The following is a 22,535-nucleotide window of genomic DNA, read 5'->3' on the forward strand; positions in this document are numbered from 1 at the left end:
TGCCTCTGCTGTGAATACCAACGTAGTCTTAACCGTAGCGATTATTGTGGGGACTCTGTTGGTTGCAGCGATCGCATAGGAGTCCCTGCCAGTGGTTGCACTCGCGTCCGTGTAGTAGGCGGCCGGATCCCTGCCCAATCGCTTCGCAGTGTCCCCGTCCTGCCCTTTCTGCAGCCTGCATGCTATCTGGCACTCATATTTCTTGGTATGGGTGAGACATGGACGCGCTCCCTCAAATCTCGTGACAAGTCTGCTTCGTCCACGCAGAACAGGGGTGGAGCGTTGTATGCTAGTCTTTGGAGAATATAGCGGCCCTGGGGTGTAAAGCTCCGCCTTTCTCTCTGCGATATCAGAACTGCAGCGGCATATTCTTTATATTTGTAGTATATACCCAACCGTTCCAGGCACTCCGTGCTGACTGTGTTCGGGAGTTCCGAGCACATTTGAATGCCGTTCTGATATGGGTGTCCACCTTCTTCATTTGAGTTTAGTGAAGTTTTTGGAATGGCAGGTTGTATGTGATGCGGCTAATCGCAAATGCTTGCAGCAGCTTAATAGTTTCTTTTTCCGCGAGTCCGTTGCGGCTGCCTCCAACTCGCCATATCATACGTGCCGCACCCTTAACGGTTTGTTTTAAGCTCCGAATTGTGGCATCGACGTTGCCGTTCTCTTGGATAAGTAGGCCAAGCACTCTCATTTGGGCGACGTCACGAATGGCCTGGCCGTAAGTCTATCGTTGGTGTAGTAGCTTTCTTATTATGATGGCTCCGTAAGCGCATGAACTCTGTATTTTCGGGTGCGCACGTCATACCCGCGTGCTTGGTGAAGTTTACTACCTCGTCTATGGCCTCCTCTAATAGGCCTTGTTTTTTTCCGTAGGAAACTGGTTGTGCCCACAACGTTATACCATCGGCGTAGATTGTACATCCGAGGTCCCGTGCTTGCTCGAGTTCTAGGGCCAGTTGCCTCATCTCGACGTTGAAGAGTAGCGATGGCAAGACTGAGCCCTGTGGAGTTCCTCGGTTGGGCATCGCAACGACGTCACAGCGCGTACTGTCCAACCCATTCATTGCCTTTCTATCGCGAAGGAAGGTAAGGACGTACAGAAATACCATTCTTCTGCAACCTATGTCTTCGAGACCTTCGAGGATTGCTTCGTGAGAGATCGTGTCAAACAACTATCCTGGCTTCTTTGCTCCTTGGCGGGTCCATAACTTCGTCGCGAAGCATAAGAAAGGCATCCTCTGCGGAGACGTGTGGCCTGAAGCCGGCATAGAGTCGCGAAAATGTTCATACACCTCGATGTAGTTCCTCAGTTGAGTCGAGATGACCTTCGCAAAAAGCTTCCCTGCACACGAAGTGAGCGATATTGGCCTCAAGTTTTGCAGGTCTCTCTGTGTCTAGCCGGTTTCGGTATGAGTACGATAGTATCCTCTTTCCATTCTTCTCGTAGTGCCCCGTCATCGGATATACATTATCGTTGAAATATGTCGTACGCTGCCTCAGTGATTCCTGACTCGGGTTGAGCAGCACCGGATTTATATTGTGGTCCGGACCCTGTGCGGTCTTCTTCCGGAAAGATGGTACAGCGCTTTGGGAAAAATAAAATACCATAAAAGAGAGACAGGAGAGAAAGGCTGCAATTGCACCTTTCTTAAATGTTTTTTTTCTTATTTCCTTTTTAATTATCTGTTCCAAATGTTTCATGTGTCTACGTTCCAAGTAACTTAGATGTCAGTACTAAATTTCATTAGATTATAAAGAAAAGCATGTCGCAACACTCAGTTGTTTCATGACAACGGGCTAAATCCTCCACAATTCGTTAAGCACATTAAAGGCACCCTCGAACCCGTTTTTAAATACTGTACTCATGAATGAGAAACCAGTAAACTAACACGCTTTAAACTTTTGGTGCGCACTGCCCATAAGGTGACTCTTATTTCAATGAAATACGGGATGTTTTTAGAGACCACCGAATGTTTTACGAGAGCACCAGAGCAGGATTGGCCACCCTGGCGCAGTACTTGGCCACAACCTCCTATATGAACAACACAATCAAACCCCGGCCCTCAGTCCCCAGCAGCTGTGAAGCAAATGACCACGGCGGCGGTCAGACCTGCGACGCTGCAGAGGGTGCTAAGAATCACTGGCTCCGGACAGGCCGCCATTGGAATATGAACCTGGCAACGTTTAACGCTAGAACGTTATCTAGTGAGGCGAGTCTAGCAGTGCTATTGGAAGAACTAGAGGGCAGTAAATGGGATATAATAGGGCTCAGTGAAGTTAGGAGGCCAAAAGAGGCATATACAGTGCTAAAAAGCGGGAACGTCCTGTGCTACCGGGGCTTAGCAGAGAGAAGGGAACTAGGCGTCGGATTCCTGATTAATAAGAATATAGCTGGTAACATACAGGAATTCTATAGCATTAACGAGAGGGTGGCAGGTCTCGTTGTGAAACTTAATAAGAGGTACAAAATGAAGATTGTACAGGTCTACGCCCCTACATCCAGTCATAATGACCAGGAAGTCGAAAGCTTCTATGAAGACGTGGAATCGGCGATGTGTAGAGTGAAAACCAAATACACTATACTAATGGGTGACTTTAATGCCAAGGTAGGCAAAAAGCAGGCTGGAGACAAGGCAGTGGGGGAATATGGCATAGGCACTAGGAATATCAGGGGGGAGTTATTAGTAGAGTTTGCGGAACAGAATAATATGAGGATAATGAATACCTTCTTCCGCAAGCGGGATAGCCGAAAGTGGACGTGGAGGGGCCCGAACGGCAAGACTAGAAATGAAATAGACTTCATACTCTGCGCTAACCCTGTCATCATACAAGATGTGGACGTGCTCGGCAAGGTGCGCTGCAGTGACCACATGATGGTAAGAACTCGAATTAGCCTAGACCTGAGAAGGGAACGGAAGAAACTGGTACATAAGAAGCCGATCAATGAGTTAGCGGTAAGAGGGAAAATAGAGGAATTCCAGATCAAGCTTCAGAACAGGTATTCGGCTTTAACTCAGGAAGAGGACCTTAGTGTTGAAGCAATGAACGACAATCTTGTGGACATCATTAAGGAGTGTGCAATGGAAGTCGGTGGTAACTCCGTTAGGCAGGATACCAGTAAACTATCGCAGGAGACGAAAGATCTCATCAAGAAACGCCAATGTATGAAAGCCTCTAACCCTACAGCTAGAATAGAACTGGCAGAACTTTCGAAGGTAATAAACAAGCGTAAGACAGCTGACATAAGGAAGTATAATATGGACAGAATTGAACATGCTCTCAGGAACGAAGGAAGCCTAAAAACACTGAAGAAGAAACTAGGAATTGGCAAGAATCAGATGTATGCGTTAAGAGACAAAGCCGGCAATATCATTCCTAATATGGATGAGATAGTACAAGTGGCTGAGGAGTTCTATAGAGATTTATACAGTACCAGTGCCACCCACGACGATAATCAGAGAAAATAGTCTAGAGGAATTCGAAATCCCACAGGTAACGCCGGAAGAAGTAAAGAAAGCCTTGGGAGATATGCAAAGGGGGAAGGCAGCTGGGGAGGATCAGGTAACAGGAGATTTACTGAAGGATGGTGGGCAGATTGTTCTAGAGAATCTGGACACCCTGTATACGCAATGCCTCTTAACGTCGAGCGTACCGGAATCTTGGAAAAACGCCAACATAATCCTAATCCATAAGAAAGGGGACGCCAAAGACTTGAAAAACTATAGACCGATCAGCTTACTGTCCGTTGCCTACAAACTATTTACTAAGGTAATCGCAAATAGAATCAGGAACACCTTGGACTTCTGTCAAGCAAAGGACCAGGCAGGATTCCGTAAAGGCTACTCAACAATAGATCATATTCACACTATCAATCAGGTGATAGAGAAATGTGGGGAATATAACCAACCCTTATATATAGCTTTCATTGATTACGAGAAAGCATTTGATTCTGTCGAAACCTCAGCAGTCATGGAGGCATTACGGAATCAGGGTGTAGACGAGCCATATGTAAAAATACTGAAAAATATTTATAGCGGCTCCACAGCCACCGTAGTCCTCCATAAAGAAAGCAACAAAATCCCAATAAAGAAAGGCGTCAGGCAGGGAGATACGATCTCTCCAATGCTATTCACAGCGTGTTTACAGGAGGTATTCAGAGACCTGGATTGGGAAGAAATGGGGATAAAAGTTAATGGAGAATACCTTAGTAACTTGCGATTCGCAGATGATATTGCCTTGCTTAGTAACTCAGGGGACCAACTGCAATGCATGCTCACTGACCTGGAGAGGTCAGTAAATTAATCTGCAGAAAACAAAAGTAATGTTTAACAGTCTCGGAAGAGAACAGCAGTTTACAATAGGCAGCGAGGCACTGGAAGTCGTTAGGGAATACATCTACTTAGGGCAGGTAGTGACTGCGGATCCGGATCATGAGACAGAAATAATCAGAAGAATAAGATTGGGCTGGGGTGCGTTTGGCAGGCATTCTCAGATCATGAACAGCAGGTTGCCATTATCCCTCAAGAGAAAAGTGTATAATAGCTGTGTCTTACCAGTACTCACCTACGGGGCAGAAACCTGGAGGCTTACGACAAGGGTTCTACTCAAATTGAGGACGACGCAACGAGCTATGGAAAGAAGAATGATAGGTGTAACGTTACGGGATAAGAAAAGAGCAGATTGGATGAGGGAACAAACGCGAGTTAATGACATCTTAGTTGAAATCAAGAAAAAGAAATGGGCATGGGCAGGACATGTAATGAGGAGGGAAGATAACCGATTGTCATTAAGGGTTACGGACTGGATTCCAAAGGAAGGGAAGCGTAGCAGGGGACGGCAGAAAGTTAGGTGGGCGGATGAGATTAAGAAATTTGCAGGGACGGCATGGCCACAATTAGTACATGACCGGGGTTGGAGAAATATGGGAGAGGCCTTTGCCCTGCAGTGGGCGTAACCATGCTGATGATGATGATGATGATGATGATGATGATGAATGTTTTACGAAGTCAGGACTTACGAATAGAACACCAGCCCTCAAGCGGTATTATTCGCAAATCAAAACATTCAGTTTGCGAGAAATTCAAATTCATAATCAAGAAATTAATAGAACTGTACTAACGAAGTTGCTAGTTATTCACATCGCGGTACATATTGCATTTTGCGAATAGCAGGCAGCAAGTTCGAAAGGTACACCCTCTTGGAATGAATTCTCGAGCTGACACCCCGTTTCGGGCTCTTTATTCTCAAAGCGGGCGATATACATTGCTGTTTGGATTATTCTTGCGCATTGAAACACTAAACAGCTGTTCGTTACAAAAATTCCAGATGCGGCAACATTCATTTGGCGACGGATTACCGGCGAAGCCGTTGAGGCTGCATAAGTGGGCTGCAAGCATGACGTGCATACATTATGACATCAGACATTTTTCTTTCATGACGGACCACACTACGCCTACACAAGTGCACCTGCGGTCACTGCACCTCCCAGCCATCTGCCGCAAGCGTTGCTGCAGCCGCGCAGGCATCTGTGACGGGTGTGACGTCGTGGCCACGGAGGCGCATTCCACCCTTTCGCGCATGTCTTATACCTCGCGTGGCAACTATCATGCACCCATATTCACACATATGCAAATACCACGTAGCTTGAAAGAACCAAGTTAAGGTTGTTTGCCGTTGCTTGGCGATACTCAGATTTTTTTTTGCATTGCGCCTAGTTATATAATTTAACTTAATGGGTTAATCATATTGTCAAATATTATAGTTATGTCAAAAGTGTCAATGACAAACTAGTAGAGCAACGCCAAAAACTCCCGATGCAGCTTTCTATTGCTCAATACATGCTACATAACAGTGTTTTTCCGAGCGTGAAAGAAGCCAAAGAAGGCGCGCAAAGTGCTTCGAGGGGCCAGGCACGCGGAAATTTTGCGTGTATTCGAGTTCTACTTTCACGCTCGCAAGAAACACTTTTTCCTTTCATAATATGTCCTCCAGCTTGCAGTTTTTCCGCAGTAGTAATTTGCCATTGACCGTGCTGTCTTTCCGTTATCTTTGAATGATACATTCCACACACGTGGCACTGATTATGTATACTTACCGTAGGGCTAACTAGTGTGACTGTGATTCCATAAATCTATAAAGTGAATCATAGCCCATTCACCGTTCACGCCTTTTGAATATATTTGTCCCATGTTCTGATAGGCCCATCATTTAGATACTTCGCGCCGACATAAAAAAAATATATAGCCACGCCCATCCGCCAGCTGAATTCTTGCTGTGTTACAGCGACACTTGACGACGATTCCCTGTTTTATGTATTCATGTGGGCCCTTCTTGACTGCTGGAATGTATTAGGGTTTCTCATGCTATTCACGTTTGCATTATTCAATAAAACGTGGCGTCTAACCTGCAGGCGAGGAAATACTTCCATTGATAGGAAGGTTTCAACCAATAAAATTAACCCATTTTCCTTAGGCACGTGCGCTACACCCTTATTCTGATTGCCCCGAAAAAACTGCCCCTTTTTTCCAAGCTCCTACACCATGTTTTCTCATCCACACTGTGTCCCACATGCGTCCCAAATGAAACACTGTATTTTAATCAACAGGCGCCTGCTGCGATCCATATCCTGATATGTTTGCAAGGGGACGCAATTCCTCGTACTTGCAGAAATAGCAGAAATATTGCCGCTGCGATCGCATTGGCTTCCGGCTTCCAACACGCCCCCGCTGTGGCTTAGCGGCTACGGTGTTGCGCGGATAAGCATAAGGTGGTGGTATAAAATCGCGACCATGGTGACGGGATTCTGACAGGGGCGAAAAGCAAAAACAGCCGTGTCCCGTGCATTCGTGGCATGTTAGAGATCCCCTGTTGGTCAACATTTATTTGGAGTGCCCCACTATAGCGTGCCTCATTCCCAAATCGCCATTTTGGCACGTTAACTCGCATAATACATCCGGCTGCCACCGTTATAACTTACGCGATACACCCAATGGGCGCACAAGGGGCGACAACGGAAGTTGTCGGTTAGCCAAAGAGAAGTATTTGTTGGTTTTGTGGCATATATAGTCAAGTTGAGACAGTCAGATTTTAAGCCATAGTGTGCGAAAGTGGCACTTTCTTTCCGTCATCAAGTGTTCACATATGGGGACAAGCGACAGGTGTTTTCCTCTTTCGGTATAATTCAAATACTTGCAGTGCTGTTCAAATTACCTCGTCACTCGAGCGTTGACATGACCATAGCGTTCAGGTTTATTTATAGCCAAGCAGACTCGCTACTGCGAGCTGCCAACTTCGTTGTCGACAACCATTTTTTTTTCTGTCACGTACGTGCCCAGGGATTTCGATGCGCAGCAGGGGGCGTGACCGCTGTGGCCCGCCACCCACATCCGTGACTGCTTTCAGAAAGGAGCGATAGCTCCAAGCAGGTCTGTATTCCCCGAAGTCGTGCTCTGCTGCGCAAACGTGGCACTGAGAAGTGACCTCTCACGAGCTCAGCTGCGAACTTTCATTGCGCATATTTTTCTTGCATCTTGCATACTTCTCCCCAAAGGGCACTACAATCACGTCATATGCCGGTTTGTCCCGTGAAAGACTTCGCACTTGATGTAGAAAACGCTATAATAATTTTTTTTGTAACACCGAAGTGCCTACACTCGACGTCATAATTCATGCGAAGCTGCATTGACGACAACAAATGCGGAGGGAGAGGTATGCAGAACTCAACCCCTGCTTTCAATTTGAATGCACTTGAACAATTTGAACAATGCACTTTTTCAAATGAACAAAACCACGCTAACAAAAACTACGACGCTTAAATGCAGGCCTGCTCGCCACTTCTCCGCGCTCCGTCTGAGCAGTAATCGTCAACGATGTCATATCTTTATTTTCTCTTCCTCTTTCTTTCACATAAATATGTGGAAGCCGTCACGGGCAGTGCGTGGGAGGTAAGCCAGAGCTGTATTTTTCATAATCTTCATAGCCAGAAATGAATCTTACGAACATTGAACGATGTCTTCATTCATGAGATCCATAATCGTCAATTTTGAACGCCGGCCGTCCGCTAATATCCCAATGAAAATTGAAGCTTTCCAAGTACTGCATCCGATACACTCCGAGACACTGAAAGGCAATTTTAAAAGCGGCGAAGACTGCAGGTTTTGCCGCCGTTCAATTTAATCTAGGCGCCACTCAAATTAATCCAACTGCCAGACATTTTACTGCAAGCGCCGCTAAACCTAATGCAAGCAGAATTGAATTTAATGCAAACGTCAATCAACCTAATCCAATCATAACGCACTCGAAGAACTTCTGAATTGCTTAGGTGGAATCTTGGGCGAGTGGGTGATTCAATATCAAAATGTTTGTAATGCACAATAGATGAGGACTTCAGGAAGAGCACAGCGCCTGTGTTGTGTTCGTGCTTCCGTCCTCGTCGTTTGCGCTGTGAAAACATGTCGACTTTGAATTGCAAGGCAACTAAATTTTTGTTGGAATGTTAGGAGTTTACGTTTGGATTCCAAATAAAAAGGCAAAGTGCGGGACCAATAGGGTTCCACGTGACTAATGCCAACATATGGACACCTCTTTATGTTTTAGGAGCAGCTGAGAAAACAGAAATTCCGGCACACAAGTGTGCGGGAATCTCAGAATATATAGGTTATATGATTTGCCCATTGGACCACCAGCGTCCTACAGATATCCAGCAGAGATCTGAAGCTACACATTCGTGCATCACTAGGATATATGTAAGGAGCGTGTGGATCAATCTTGCATGTCCATGGGACCGTCGCATGCAGGCGAATCGGCGTTCGAATAAACGTCCCACGAACGTCATATTGGGATATTCGGACGTCGAAGGGATGTATAAATACAGATCATTCTTATTCCATAATCCCGAGTACGTCCTAAGGTCACTTTTGTCAGAAAGTAGGACGCTTTTGGGACATTTTGTGTTACCTATCGTCCAAAAGACGTCTGTGCGACACTTCGTTGAGGATTTAGGGTGTACACATCACGTGTATACTGAATATAAATTAGCATAATAGTGGTGTTACTCATAATGTGCCCTAGCAGCGCAGCAGGCTTGCTGCATTTTACATACCATTAGCAAAGCATGGCCTGGCTTAGCGTTGGCCTTTGGGGCAATGATGAAAAGGAACTGCATGGCTCTTCAAGATCCAACACAGCAGTCAAATAAGCCGACCAAAGATTTTTGTCATGTGAAATTTTAAGTCCTAGCAGACAGGCCAGGAATGCAGGCCACCGCCACTCGAAGCATGCCAAAGAATGCTGTAAGGCAGCTAAGCACTGTGCACAATATTACTTGCTACGGTAAGGTAATACATTACGTACAACGTGATAGAACTGCAATAAATCAAAACATGCAGACATGCAAGCTCTACATATTTGGGCTTACAGGAACGAAGCTACAGAAATAAGTTCTGCAGGGTGCTGAATCATTTGACAATATCATTAAAATACAGCATTTAATAAAATAGTTGCAGGAAGATCACAAGTTCAATTCTCAAATGCGTTCAGCAGTTTCGAAAAGCTAAGCGCATGAATGCAAACAAATAAAAATCAATAATTCCATCATACAATCTCAGCCATTAGGAGCGATTTATTATGCAACATGGTTAGTAAAAGTGCGCATGAAATGAACTGTTTACAAATGCAATTTGGGTAGTAAGAAAATTTGAATTCGCAGTGGGTCCAACAGGGAAGTTACCTGAGACTTGCTGTCGGCTCTTTCTTTGTGGTCGCAGGCACATCAATGCAAAAACTTGCTGAACAGTTCAGATACTTTAGCCCCTTTAAGTTACGCGAGCATTTCTCGAGGCCACATTTAGTAGTTACACAAACACGAGTTATTCTAAAGACGTCACAACTACACTAGGCATTAACGAAATTACCTGAGACTACGTAGGCGGTCAAATATAGAAACAAACAGCTGCTTATGTTCATCCATGTATAAAGCAACTGCGCCCTGTATCCATATTAAATTCTGGGAGAGTTCACCACCGCAACCATTGACATTTTCGTGTAGTGACGGGACCACTTCAGTTGAGCTAATATTTTGCTGAAGCATCGCGGCCAGTAAAATAATTTTAAAAGCGCTCTGCAAGGATGGGGGTACAAAGGAAGTTAGTAGAAGGCCGACTGGAGGCTGGCTCACTTTAGCTGTCGCAGACACAAATGCAGTATTTGCTGGAAAGTTCACAGGTGACCTAACCATGAAGCAAGCCTGCTCCAGACTTTCTTCTGGTCAGTTCCAGTGGTGGCACAAAGTAAAATTACCAAATATTTCACAGATACACTGCGCTATAATAAAGTTACTAAATGATCACTTAGGCAGTTGAAAACACGAACATTACTAAAGTTCACAGGCACAATACAGTTACAAGACACTTGCTTCAGCACAAGACCAAGCTGAGTTTACAGGTGCTAGACGCTACAAGTTAATTGCTGTACTTGAGTGATTACAGATACAAATTCAGCTTAAGTGTTCACAGGTTCGAAGGCCTCTAAGCAAGCAAACAGAAGCTGAATGCGAAATTTCCGTGGTCGCAGCCAAACATTGCTGAAGCCATCACAGCTACCTTGCCTTCGACACAATTAACTAAAGGCTTGCAGCATGCTCTTTTCAGCAGTCATATACACAAACATGCATTGTATGAGTTCGCCCGCACCAAAAGCTAAAAGGATTTGTGTGAGCCTGCTTCAGCGGTCACACACAAACACAAGTCCATCCTAAAAATTCACGGGTATCAGGGATATCACGGGCATCGGATAGACTCGATGGAAGTTGCCAGATGCAGAGCGTGGCTGTTCTTCCATGGCAGCAGATACAAATACTTTTGAAAAGATCACAGGTATTTCGGCGACTAAACATTTTGCTAAGTTTCGCTGCAGGCCGGCTCAGCGGTCGCAGACGATACACCGCAGTTCTCATGTAGCAATAAATTTGGTAAAGCATTTATGAGGACTTGCTTCAACAGTCAGACAGACAAAACTTAACCCAGGGTTTGCAGGTACGCCGGCCCATAAGGGAGTTACCATTCTCTGGGCGCACCCTTTCATCCATGATTTCAGATACAGAACAGATCAGATGACGGGTACACTACACAATTTACTAGTCATCCTGCAAGAACACTTTGAGTGGTCGTAGACACGAAAATGCACTGTTCAGATCAGAGGTACTAAGAAAGTTAGCAGATTTCTGTGGGCATGTTTTTGTCCTGATCATCAACGAAGAAAGATGTCGACCCAGCGTAATACCAGGCTGATGGCAGCAGCACAGTATGGCTGCAAAATATGCAAGATAAACGTGTTAGCAATAAGTAGGAAATTTACTATCCCCATGCGCATGTTAATAACCTTGACTTTTAACAGCAATCTGCTATTTCGGAGAGCAAGTTTCTGTCCTTGTAGCTTTATTCAAACTTGCTTAGCTAATCATCGGAAAAGAAGCTGTAATAATTTCAACTCTGTGCAAAATAAAAGGAATTCTCCTAGTCTCTACGTCAGCATATCTTTGTCAAACGAGCTGATCACATTAAAATATGTCGCGAGTTCGCCCGAAAAGCAAAGCAGTGATTGTGACGGCAAATTATCAGACGGTTATAATTAACCAGGTGTACGCGTCATCAGCAGTATACATCATAGAAAACTTTCCCTTCCTCGTTAAATTAACAAACTTGGTGTCGTGCGGAAAGCCAAACGTGAACACATCTCACTGACGGTAAAGCCGCTGTAGGAATGCTGGCTTGATGAAGAGTAGCAGCAGCGACAAGCGATCGCTTCTTTTTGCTTCCAGCCACAATGTGTTTCCCGAGCCAAGTTTACGCGACCTTCGACACTACAGCTACGCGGTAACAGCCGTTCACGAAGTCGCAACCCACCGCGGCGCAAGTTCGCATCAGCGGAATTTCGTGAGTAGTGTCCCTACAATTTCTGTGGCAATAATTAAAAGCAATCACGTGAATATCGACTTCACTAAGAATACCATGACAATACAGGGATGCAACACTTTTGTAATCTGTTCCAGCACCTTGCGCACACATGTCAGCGCATACGCTGTCCCAAATTATAGAATATGTGAGAGAAAAGAAAACTGAAGCAGCACGGTTGGTGAGGCGCCCTGTGTTAGAGGTGCTGCCAAAGAAATAAAAATGCCTACAATAGTTCCGTTATTGTTCCCTTCCGCGGTTTCGCGCTTGCTCTTGAAATCACGGTTACGCAAAAAAAAAATCCTCAAACACCATACGAAGCTTAAGCGACACGGTAAGCCACCTGATAGAAATTTAATTAACATACAACGGAGACAAACGTTCTCAATTATTAAAAAAATTACAATATTGAGTTTTACGTGCCAGAAACACGATCTGATTATGAGACACGCCATAGTGGGGGACTCCGGAATAATTTGGACCACCTAGGTTTCTCAACGTTCACGTAAATCTAAGCACATGGGCGTTTTCGCATTTCGCCCCCATCGATATGCTGGCGCCTTGGCCGCGACTCCATTACTAAACATACGACAACTGCGAAAGAGCAACATTCTAATGAGCGTAAAAAACACCCGCCGTGGTTACTCAGTGGCTATGTTGTTGATCTGCTGAGCACGAGGTCGCGGGATCGAATCGCGGCCACGGCGGCCGCATTCCGATGGAGGCGAAATTCGAAAACACCCATGTACTTAGATTTTAGGTGCACGTTAAAGAACCCCAGGTGGTCCAAATTCCCTTGAGTCCTCCACTACGGCGTGCCTCATAAACAGAATGTGGTTTTGGCACGTAAAACCCCATAATGTTTTTTTTTAATGAGCGTAAACATTTCGATCGTTACAGACAGCTGAGGTGTAAGCTTCACCTCACCGTTATATTAGCATTCACCCGAAAACGTGCAAGTAAGCAGCATTTTCTCAATCGCCCAAAAGTTTCGTTACCTCCAGAAACGCAAGTGTACGGCATTCTTTGGCGCGAGCAGTATACCGGCCCACAACTAACGTGACAATTGAACAGTTTCGCCGCCCAACCACCAAGTGCAGAAAGCGTTCGGACCGTGATTAAGATACCTACAAAAGTTTAGTTATTCCAAGCCGATGTTTTTTACAATTGCTCTCGCAATCGCGCGTTTGCCCATATGAAAAACAAACAGCAAACGAAGCAGAAGCGACGCGCTCATCTATCGAAGTCACGTCACAGAAATTTAAGTAACAGTCAACAGAGACAGACGTTCCCCATTAATAAATATATGACAGCATGCGAACGGGCAATAGTCTAGCGTAAACGTTTAGATCGTGACAGACAGCTGCGACGTAAAGCTTGACCGCACAATCATAGTAGCATGCACACGACAACGTCTAAATAAGCAGCAGTCTACAAGTAGCCCAACAGTTTCGTTATTCCCAGAAACGCACGTGTACGGAATCGTTTGACAGAAACGTCATCGTATAATTCAGTAGCGCAGCCGGCCAACCATCACGTGCAACAAGGGCTGCGATCGTGATACAAATGCCCACAAATGTTTAGTGATTTCAGCCCTACGCTGTTTTGCAATCGCAGTCGTGATTACACAAAGAAAAATAAAACGGCAGACCAAGCAGAAGAGACACGGTTAATTAGCGAGGGTGGGCACGTGACACAAGTTTAGCAATCAACAAAGATCGACAAGCATTCCCCATTACTAATACTAAACAATACGACCATGGGCGAACGAGCTGCAGTCTATGTAGAGTAAATATTTCGATCTTTACCGAAAGCTGAGACTCAAGTTTGATATATTTACCATCATAATAGCATGCATCTGACCAAATGCAAATAGGCAGTACCGCAACAAGTCTCCCAAAAGTTTCATTTTTGTTTAAATGCGCATGGCAGTGTTTGGTGCGAATATACTAGCCGTAAATAAAAGCGTGGTAAAGTTCAGCAGTGTGACCAGCCAGCTGGGATCGCTATGTTTAGCGATTTAGTCCTATAGTGAAAGCTCGTTAATTCAAACTTCGATAATTCGAATTTATGGATAATCCGAACTGTACGATTTGGTCCGGCCAAGCTCCACAGAAGTCTATGTATAAAAAAGCCCGTTAATTCGAACGCGAGAAGGTTCCCTCACGGATAATTCAAACTACGCTCGCCTGGCACACGGCCAGAGAAACGCGCTTACTGCCTACACACAAGGCTGTATTGCCTCTGAAACGGAGAGAATGGCGAGAGAAGGCAAAATCGGAAAAAAATCTAACCGGCGTGGGGTCAGCCAGAATGCAGCGGCGGCTGCCGCCTCTCCATTCTACGTAACTTCCGAGACGTCATGCGCGTTGCGAATCTCGGAGGCTTTGCAAATCTTGTACACCTGCTAATGTTGTGTGCAGATGGCACGGCAAGCGCCAAAACACAGCTAATCAAGTACGTCGCAGCTGCGCTTGCAATCAAGAACCAACGAATCAGGGCCTTCGCCACCTTCACATGTTCAGCGTCTTTGTCTCGGCATTCTTCATCGGTTGTGCACCTCTGTTTTCAGCTTAGGAGGTATCGGCCGTCGTGATTCATTGTGATGGTGTTAAGCCTCGGCTAACGTTCGTTTCGGTGGACATCAGTGGTGTGGCACAGACGGACCCAGAGCTTCGACTTGAACGTGGCGTGTGCCCGCGGCACACGCCATCACTTTTTGACACGCCAAATTTCTGACATGCCCTACTGCTTGCAAATCGCAGTGTACTGTTGCTCTCCTTCACTTTCGTTAGTTCCAACTTTCGTTAATTCGAACTGAAGCGGCTTCCCCTTGCGGTTCGAATTAACGAGCTTTTACTGTAGCGATGCTAGTGAGTAATGTTTAGTGGTCTGATCGTGATGCAGATGCCTACATCTGTGTTCCACGTCCAGAGTTAACGTACAAACGTGGGCGCTTATTCCTTCATTCGAAGGACAGCGACAAGTTGTTCCACTGTGCTTCAAAATCACCATTTACACTTCTTTTGTCGAGTCCCCATCTTCTTTGTAACGCCTCAAGTGACATTCAGAGTATTGAAATAAATAAATGAACCAAATTCAGTTAATCCAGTCTTGCACAGTTTTTACGATTGCTACCGCGATCGTTACGCAAACAAGACACCAATGGCAGAGGAACATATAAGCACCACGATTAATCACTACGAGCGCGCGACAGAACCAACTCTGACAAACTTTCATAATAGAAAAACATGTGACCATTTGCGAACGACCGAATCAGCGCACAGGTTTCGTCGTTCCACAGCTGAGAATTGAAGTTAATCTTAACGCCCTACTATTTGCATGCGCTCACATGCAAGTAAGCAGAAGTCTAACAAGTCGCCTAAAGTTTTCGTCATTACGGCGCACTGCCCGACACTGTTAGCGAAGAACAATACCAGCCCTAAATAGAATCACGGTTAAATTCAGCAGCGCGGCCGGCCATCACAGGCAGCAAATTCTCAGACTGCAATGCAAACGCCAACAAAAGTTCTGTTATTCCGAACGTACACAGTTTTACGATTACTTTGGCAATCACGGTTATGCAAACGATACGCCAACAGCCCGCGCACCAAAGTTTAAGCGACACGGTTATCAGTACGAGCGCGTGAAACAGACAACTGCGAAAAGGTTTCACTGTTACGTACTAAAAAAAATACGACCACGAGAGAACAGGAATTCAGTCGGAGAAACTTTACATTCCTCACAGGCAGCTTAGGAGTAAGCTTCACATGACGTCACCACCATACTAGCATCCGATCACGTGTAAGTAAGCAGAAGTCTAAAAAGTCGCCGTAAAGTATCGTTTTTCGAAGAAACGTGCATGGCACTGTTTGGCAAGAACAATATAGAAGCGCTAAAGACAGGCGTGTTAAAATTAAGCAGCGCTGCCGGTCATAACGCGCCGCAAGTGCGTTGACAGCAATACAAAGGCGTACAAATTTCAGCTATTCCAACCTTACACAGTTGTACGATTGCTCACGCAATCGCGCTTACGCAAACAAAAAGCGAACGAAGCTCAAGGAATGCTATTCCAGATAGTGCGTATCGAGAATAGTTCTTATTATTAATATTAATTTTGTTATTACTTGCCGCAGTTCAGGAAAGGCACATCGATAACTCTCGCGGACCGATCCTGTGGGCTACATGGGACCTAATCGTTCTAAAATTTGGAACTCAGACATTTCTTTTTAGCGCACCTCAGCGCTGTGCAGAAAGAAGTATCTGTCAGGATGAGCTCGGAAGCTTGCAGAATAGCAGTACGATGCGACCAAACGTAACACAACGGGTGGTCAATCGCCTATTGATGCTATCGTCACCGCCAATCATGTAGATGAACATTAGTAGAAAAAGATTTCAGAGCTGCTAATATAAAAACACTGACTTCATAAACTGTACTCACCTTTGGTAGGCGTAAGACGTACAGGCCCCGCGGAGATGGAACTCCAAAGCGCACGACGAAAACGTTCACCTGCAATCCATAAACCTTCACTCTGGAATTTACGAGCACATCACACGAGCACCACGTTCAGAGAAAACTCGCAGACTGAGCGTGGGGCGCACCAACCTCCAGGCATTCCGAGCCTACGGAGAAAGCCGAACAGATCCAATAAAATGGCGGCGTTAAGCCATGTGACCCACTACGCACAAATCAGCACAAAGCGCGCATGCAACATACAATGAAGATTCAACTGGGTAAAGGCAGCCACTGCTCCGTTCTACAGCAGTGGTTGCAGCCGTTGCAGAGTTTGTAGTAGTCAGGTTTCTCGACATGTTCGGTTAGTGTAGGAGCGTAAGACACGATTGATTCGGTTACGCTTTGCGGTAGGTGGTAATACGCAGCTTTTCCGGCACTCTGTCTACCGCTTTGTGACGGTTCTTCTAGATATACATGTGCAGTTTCAGTCGTTCATTGCTGCCTCTTCATTTATCGTCTGCATCGGAAGTTTGAACCCGGGAGTAGCAGCCTCATGTTGCTGGATGACATGTCTTTTCGGAAGAGTGTGCGCTGAGGCCAGCCGTGGAAGCGACTTAATATTCCGCAATATGATCACGTACTGCGTGTTCGATTGTGCGTGTTGGTACCACATGCGCCCGGTATGGGACATCCTGTTGAAAACATCCTTCGGACATCCATGGGATTAAAGTTCTGGATTTCTTTAGATCCCAGAATTTCAATCGTGTGGATGTCCAAAGGCTGTCTTAAATGGGTCATCCCAAAATTAATATCACCATGTTATTCACCGGACGTCCTGACCGGGGCTTGGAAATTTGGATCTAACCGGGATGCCCAGAGGATATTCGTGGTCCAATTGGTAGGGACGCAGATATGATGTCATCATGTGCGTCAGCTGAAACACCAGGTAATGACTTAATGGTGGTGACTAGGCAGGGGTAAGCATTGGTCACTAGTGAATACGAATCACTTTTTTCTACTGCCGCTCTCAGTAGCCTTCAATGAAATGCGTAGTCAATCACACCATACCAATTCTCGTAAAAGTGCATGTTAACTTCATGGGACGCCTAACTGATAGAGCCTAGTCACTAGTGGGCACATGTTACTCACTATGCTCAGTTCAGAATTAACGCTGTTTTAACACCATAACGACATGGATATGAAATAAACTTTTATAAAACGAGAGATTCAACCATGCCTATTAGGGATTAGGAACTACCTACATTGTCAAAATGGCAGCTTTCATTCCCGCATGTCGTCATCCCAGTTGAAAAACACAACAGGAAATTTTACCAGTCTGTTGTATTTTGGGACGTTGTTTCTGTAGTTCTGTTGTCTGTAGTTCTGTAGTTCTGTTGCCTGTAGTTCTGTTGCCTGTAGTTCTGTTGTCTGTAGTGTGACGTCCTGTAGTAGAAAGTTCTGTAGTTCTTGATCAATATTTAATTTTAAAAATTGACAGAGACGTCCGTAAGATTATGTAAATTTGTTAGCACAAAAAAGAAAAACATAAAAGTAAAAAAAAATTAAAAAAAAAACGTCTTTGCCTAGGATTCGAACATGCGACCTCTCGATTCCTAGCCCGGCATCTTACCACTGCACCACCCCTGACATGGTCTTCGAGTGTACGTTTTGGCCATGTGAATAGTACGACGTGCTGATGCGCTGATGTTTACACTTGCATTTTGAGAGCCAAGATCCGCTATCACTCCACCGCGTCAAGTGCCGCATCTCTAGAAGAGCAAGAGTGTTCGTACCATCGACAAGTACATCGTGCAGTGCTAGAACATCGATTTTGATGTACGATATCCATATTAAATAAGAAATTCAGAAATAGACAACGTTGACTTTTAGGGTTATTACTGCTAGTTTCGACAGTTGTCTCTCGTTCTTTACACTTTTGAGCGCGCATATAATTCGTGTGTTCAATGCAAAATATCTACATAAACATTCGTGGATGAGAGTTCTTTCTGACAGCATACTGGCTTCTCACGGCAGCACTGTATCAGATTAATGAGACCCGAGCGAGACAGCTTTTCACGCAACTTTGTGGAACAACCGAAATCTTCTTTTCCGCTTCGCATAAGCTTGTGAAATATTCCTGGGAAATTAACTAATGTGTCAGTGTAACAGCACATGTAAGTCCACAGGCCTGTGTGCCACATCTTACCAAAAAAAAAAAATAACGGATACGCAGCCATTCCCGCAGATGGTATGATTTTGATCAGCGGCCGATTTAGAGGAGGCCGGTAGGGCGTTGCTGGTGCCGCGTCGTCACGGCACAATTATAACTATTCGCCACGTCGACTTTAATACCGGTGTCGGTGCCATCGGTGTCAGCATTGCCGGCTTCAGAGAAGTGCGATTGAATACCGCGCAGGAGAAAAGTACAGTGTACACTACCGATGCAAAAACATACAATTTTAAAGGACCGCGACGGGAAGCGCTTCTGTTGCGACTTCGGAACTCTTGGCCGTCGCGACCGAATGTTTCTGCTGCGACGTCAGAATTGGTGTCGTAACGTCGGAGTCGCTGTCAGGATATAAAGCTGTTGTTCCGACTTCAGAACTCTTGTTGTCGCGACAGAATGCTTCTGTTGTGAAATCAGAATTTCTGTCGTAACGTCAGAAATGTCTCCCAATTAAGAAATGTCAACAACTTCTGTCGTACAACAGAATTTCTGTAGTTGCGACAGGAATTCATTTTGTCTTTTTCAACCGGGCACTACAGAAGCTTGTCGCATCACACAATTTCAGTGCACTTCTGTTGTCATCATTGGGTATATGTTGCGGCGATAGGTTTCAGGTTGTGGAACAGTTCTCTGTAGTACAACAGAAGTTTGTCCATTACTTCAGGAACACTTCTGTTATGACAACTGGGGGCCTGTTGCAATGATAGGTTTCTGTCGTACAACAACATTTTTCTGTAGTACAACAGAAGTTGGTCGCATTACATCAGGAACACTTCTGTTGTGACAATTGGGGGCCTGTTGCCACAATAGGTTTCTGTAGTATTTCAACAGCTCTCTGTAGCACTACAGAAGTTTTTCGGGTTACTTCAGGAGTATTTCTGTTGGGACAACAGGGTGCCTGTAGTGATGACAATTTTTTCTGTAGTACTACAAAAATCTGTTGTAGAGCTTCAGCTTTCTGTTGTAACAACAGACATACGACAGACTGTACTTCTGTAGTAGCAACAACAAATGTCTGTTGTACATCAGAAAAGTCTGTCGCTCCATCAGGAATCTGTAGTTACTACAGAAAAATCCTGTTGTACAACAGAAATTTCTGTAGTACTACAAAAATCTGTTGTAGAGCTTCAGCTTTCTGTTGTAACAACAGACATACGACAGACTGTACTTCTGTAGTAGCAACAACAAATGTCTGTTGTACATCAGAAAAGTCTGTCGCTCCATCAGGAATCTGTAGTTACTACAGAAAAATCCTGTTGTACAACAGAAATTTCTGTAGTTGCGACAGGAATTCCTGTTGTCTTTTTCAACTGGGATTGGTATCAATAAAACTGGCATAAAATGAGCAATGTTTGTTATCGTTGCAAATGAGAATTCCGGATCATTAGTGATCACTAGTGATGAGCCCGATTTATTACTCTCCGACTTTCACGTATCATAATGTCCTTGATATCAAATAAAAATCATTTACACGATGATTCAATTAGGATTCTTCATAGACGCTGGAATTGAGTCACTAGTGATCATGAGTCTCTATCACCAGAATGGCATTTGCAGTTTTCATCCATGCTTGTCGTCATTAGCATAAAACTGACATAAAGGCAGCATTTCGGATAACTATATTAGGTGATATTGCCGATTCGTTGGGGATCACTAGTGATGCGCGCAGTCCGGTGTTCTTGTGTGTTGAGCTCTGCATGCTGAGCTCTTTGCTTTCCTCCTTTTTCTGTTATTGACGGCGATGCTGGTCTGATGTTCCCGCAGGGGATTTTGTTCATTATTACCAACCCCCGCCTCCTGAGCGCCCGTGGGCACCCTAAAACACAATCGCGTGACCAGCAAGTCGCCAGCCCACTTCTCCTCCAAGCCTGTTTTTTTTAAGTAGACTCCGTCTCGTTCCTCACCACCACACCTTCTCACTGCTCTGTTTAATTCGACAACCTCGAAACCTTTCTATAGGCTCATTGTCCATATAGCCTCATTAGTAGCCATTACGGTATTTTGTACGTTACTGTGATGTACAGGCACCTCCGGCCCCGTGCAGACCCCGATCTGTACCAGAGGGGACAGGTCGTGCAAGTCATCTACCCCCTTTGCCAAGCGCTGGGATAATCCTGTGCCTTTTATTTTCTTTTTGTTTAGAACGTCATTTAGCGAAACTCATACTACGACAAGGTTGCGTCCATGGGCGAGCTTTGCGTTCAGTCACTCCAGGGCAGAAGCCAGTGTCCCCGTGGGAAATGTACCTACCGCCACTCTTTTATTGCCTTTCACCCACTCGATAGTGGACACCGTGGACAGGGCTGTACCACCAGGTAGGCCCTGCAGCTCTTTGAAGCTGCAGCCACTTCACGGCTACTCTATGCCCTCCCTCTTGTGGCACTGCGCCCAGCCCTCCTGCGGAAGCTGGAGCTGCAGCACCTGTCAACAATACAGGTCTCTCTTGGCGTTCCCCGAAGCTCACAAGTGGCCGCCAGTCTTGCTGAGTCAGGTACCAGGCTTCTGTCATTACTCTTCCTACAACAGGGGCTACGACACATTGATCGCCCACACCATGCCGAAGATGGTCAAGCACTCCTGACCCGCCTACGCTGCCGGCCAGCATCACACATGGGACGGCTGTGTGGCCTCTATAAGGAAGTCATGCGGGACACGCCTGCAAACGCTGTACAGCCTCGCCCACCAAACCGACCACCAATCTCTATCTCGACGGAGCTGCCAGGTGTCTCAAAGAACCGTTCCCCAACATGTGCCCTACAGGAGACTGCAGCCTCTCTCGTCCAAGAGAAACTTGGGGACCACCTTCACATCTTCGTCGATGGATCCGTGATACCGGAGACGGGCTCATCCACAGCAGCCTGCGTTGCACCGGTCCTACAAAAGAGCAAGGTGTGCCGTCTCCCGGGACATGCAAGCTCTACCGCAGCAGAGCTAGCAGGACTCTACCTTGCTGTGGACCTACTGGCGGAGGAGCTACCAACGACTCCGGCAGCTATTTTCTGCGACTCCAAGGCGGCGCTGCTTTGCCTGCAGAGCCCTGACAACGCTAGCCTTGGGGTTGCACTGCTCTCCTCAAGACTGGCGGCCCTTCAGGATGCAGGATACTCAATATCCTTGCACTGGCTACCGGCGCACGTAGGGATCCCTGGCAATGAAAAAGCAGACACTCTCGCAAAGAGCGCCCACCACCCAAGCGTCCCCTTCAGCCCTGCTGTAACGGCCGCGGGCTTCACAAGACACAGGCTGCTCCGGCACATCGTCGCCTGCCATCCGGATAAACGGGTATCCCTAGGACGGCTTCCGCGGCCTCTTCCACAGCACGGCCTCCCACGAAGTGATATCTCGTTGCTTCTCAGGCTGCGGGTTGGTTGCTACAGACCGGCAGCCCACCGGCACCGCCTTGGGAAAGCCATTTCACCAGCCTGTGCCTCCTGCGGTGAACTAGAGACTCTGAAGCACGTTCTGCTGGCATGCCCTGCTCACCTGCAGCATCGGGGCCGACTTCTGCAGGAGTTCTCCCGCCTGGGGCTCCCATGTTCACGACAGGAAGACATCCTATTCACCAATCGTAATCAGCTACCAGCCTTCCTAAGTGTCATCGAGTACCTCGACTGGTCGGGGCTCTCGGCGAAACTCTAGGAAATTTCTTCAAAGGCCGAACGACTATTCGCCACCTCAGGCCTCCTGATCCGCCTCAACTCCACTTTTGCTGAGCCACTTCCTATGGTCTATCCCCATACCACTCCTCCGGTCGAAGCCACTGGGCCTTCCAGGCCAGACTGCCGTGCTGTTGCCATGGCGACTCTCCACCTTTCCACCTCCTTCTATCTTCTTCAATCCCATAACCTTGCCCCTGCTGGCGCTGAACCATGCTCCCGCAAGGGATGCAGAAGATAGT

The 22,535-nt window shown here is 46.0% G+C and overlaps 1 protein-coding gene across 1 annotated transcript; it reads left to right on the top strand.

Annotated features, from left to right (window-relative positions):
* Positions 1–21,247: 21,247 nt before the first annotated feature.
* Positions 21,248–22,276, top strand: LOC139054388 (uncharacterized). Its single transcript, XM_070531315.1, has one exon. The coding sequence runs from the start codon at positions 21,248–21,250 to the stop codon at positions 22,274–22,276; it is 1,029 nt and encodes a 342-aa protein (XP_070387416.1).
* The last annotated feature ends 259 nt before the right edge of the window (positions 22,277–22,535 follow it).

This window comes from Dermacentor albipictus, chromosome 1, assembly GCF_038994185.2.
Source record: "Dermacentor albipictus isolate Rhodes 1998 colony chromosome 1, USDA_Dalb.pri_finalv2, whole genome shotgun sequence".
NCBI lineage: Eukaryota > Metazoa > Arthropoda > Arachnida > Ixodida > Ixodidae > Dermacentor > Dermacentor albipictus.

Coding starts and splice junctions, on each gene's coding strand:
- LOC139054388 (XM_070531315.1), top strand. CDS start 21,248: ATGGGACGGCTGTGTGGCCTCTATAAGGAAGTCATGCGGGACACGCCT.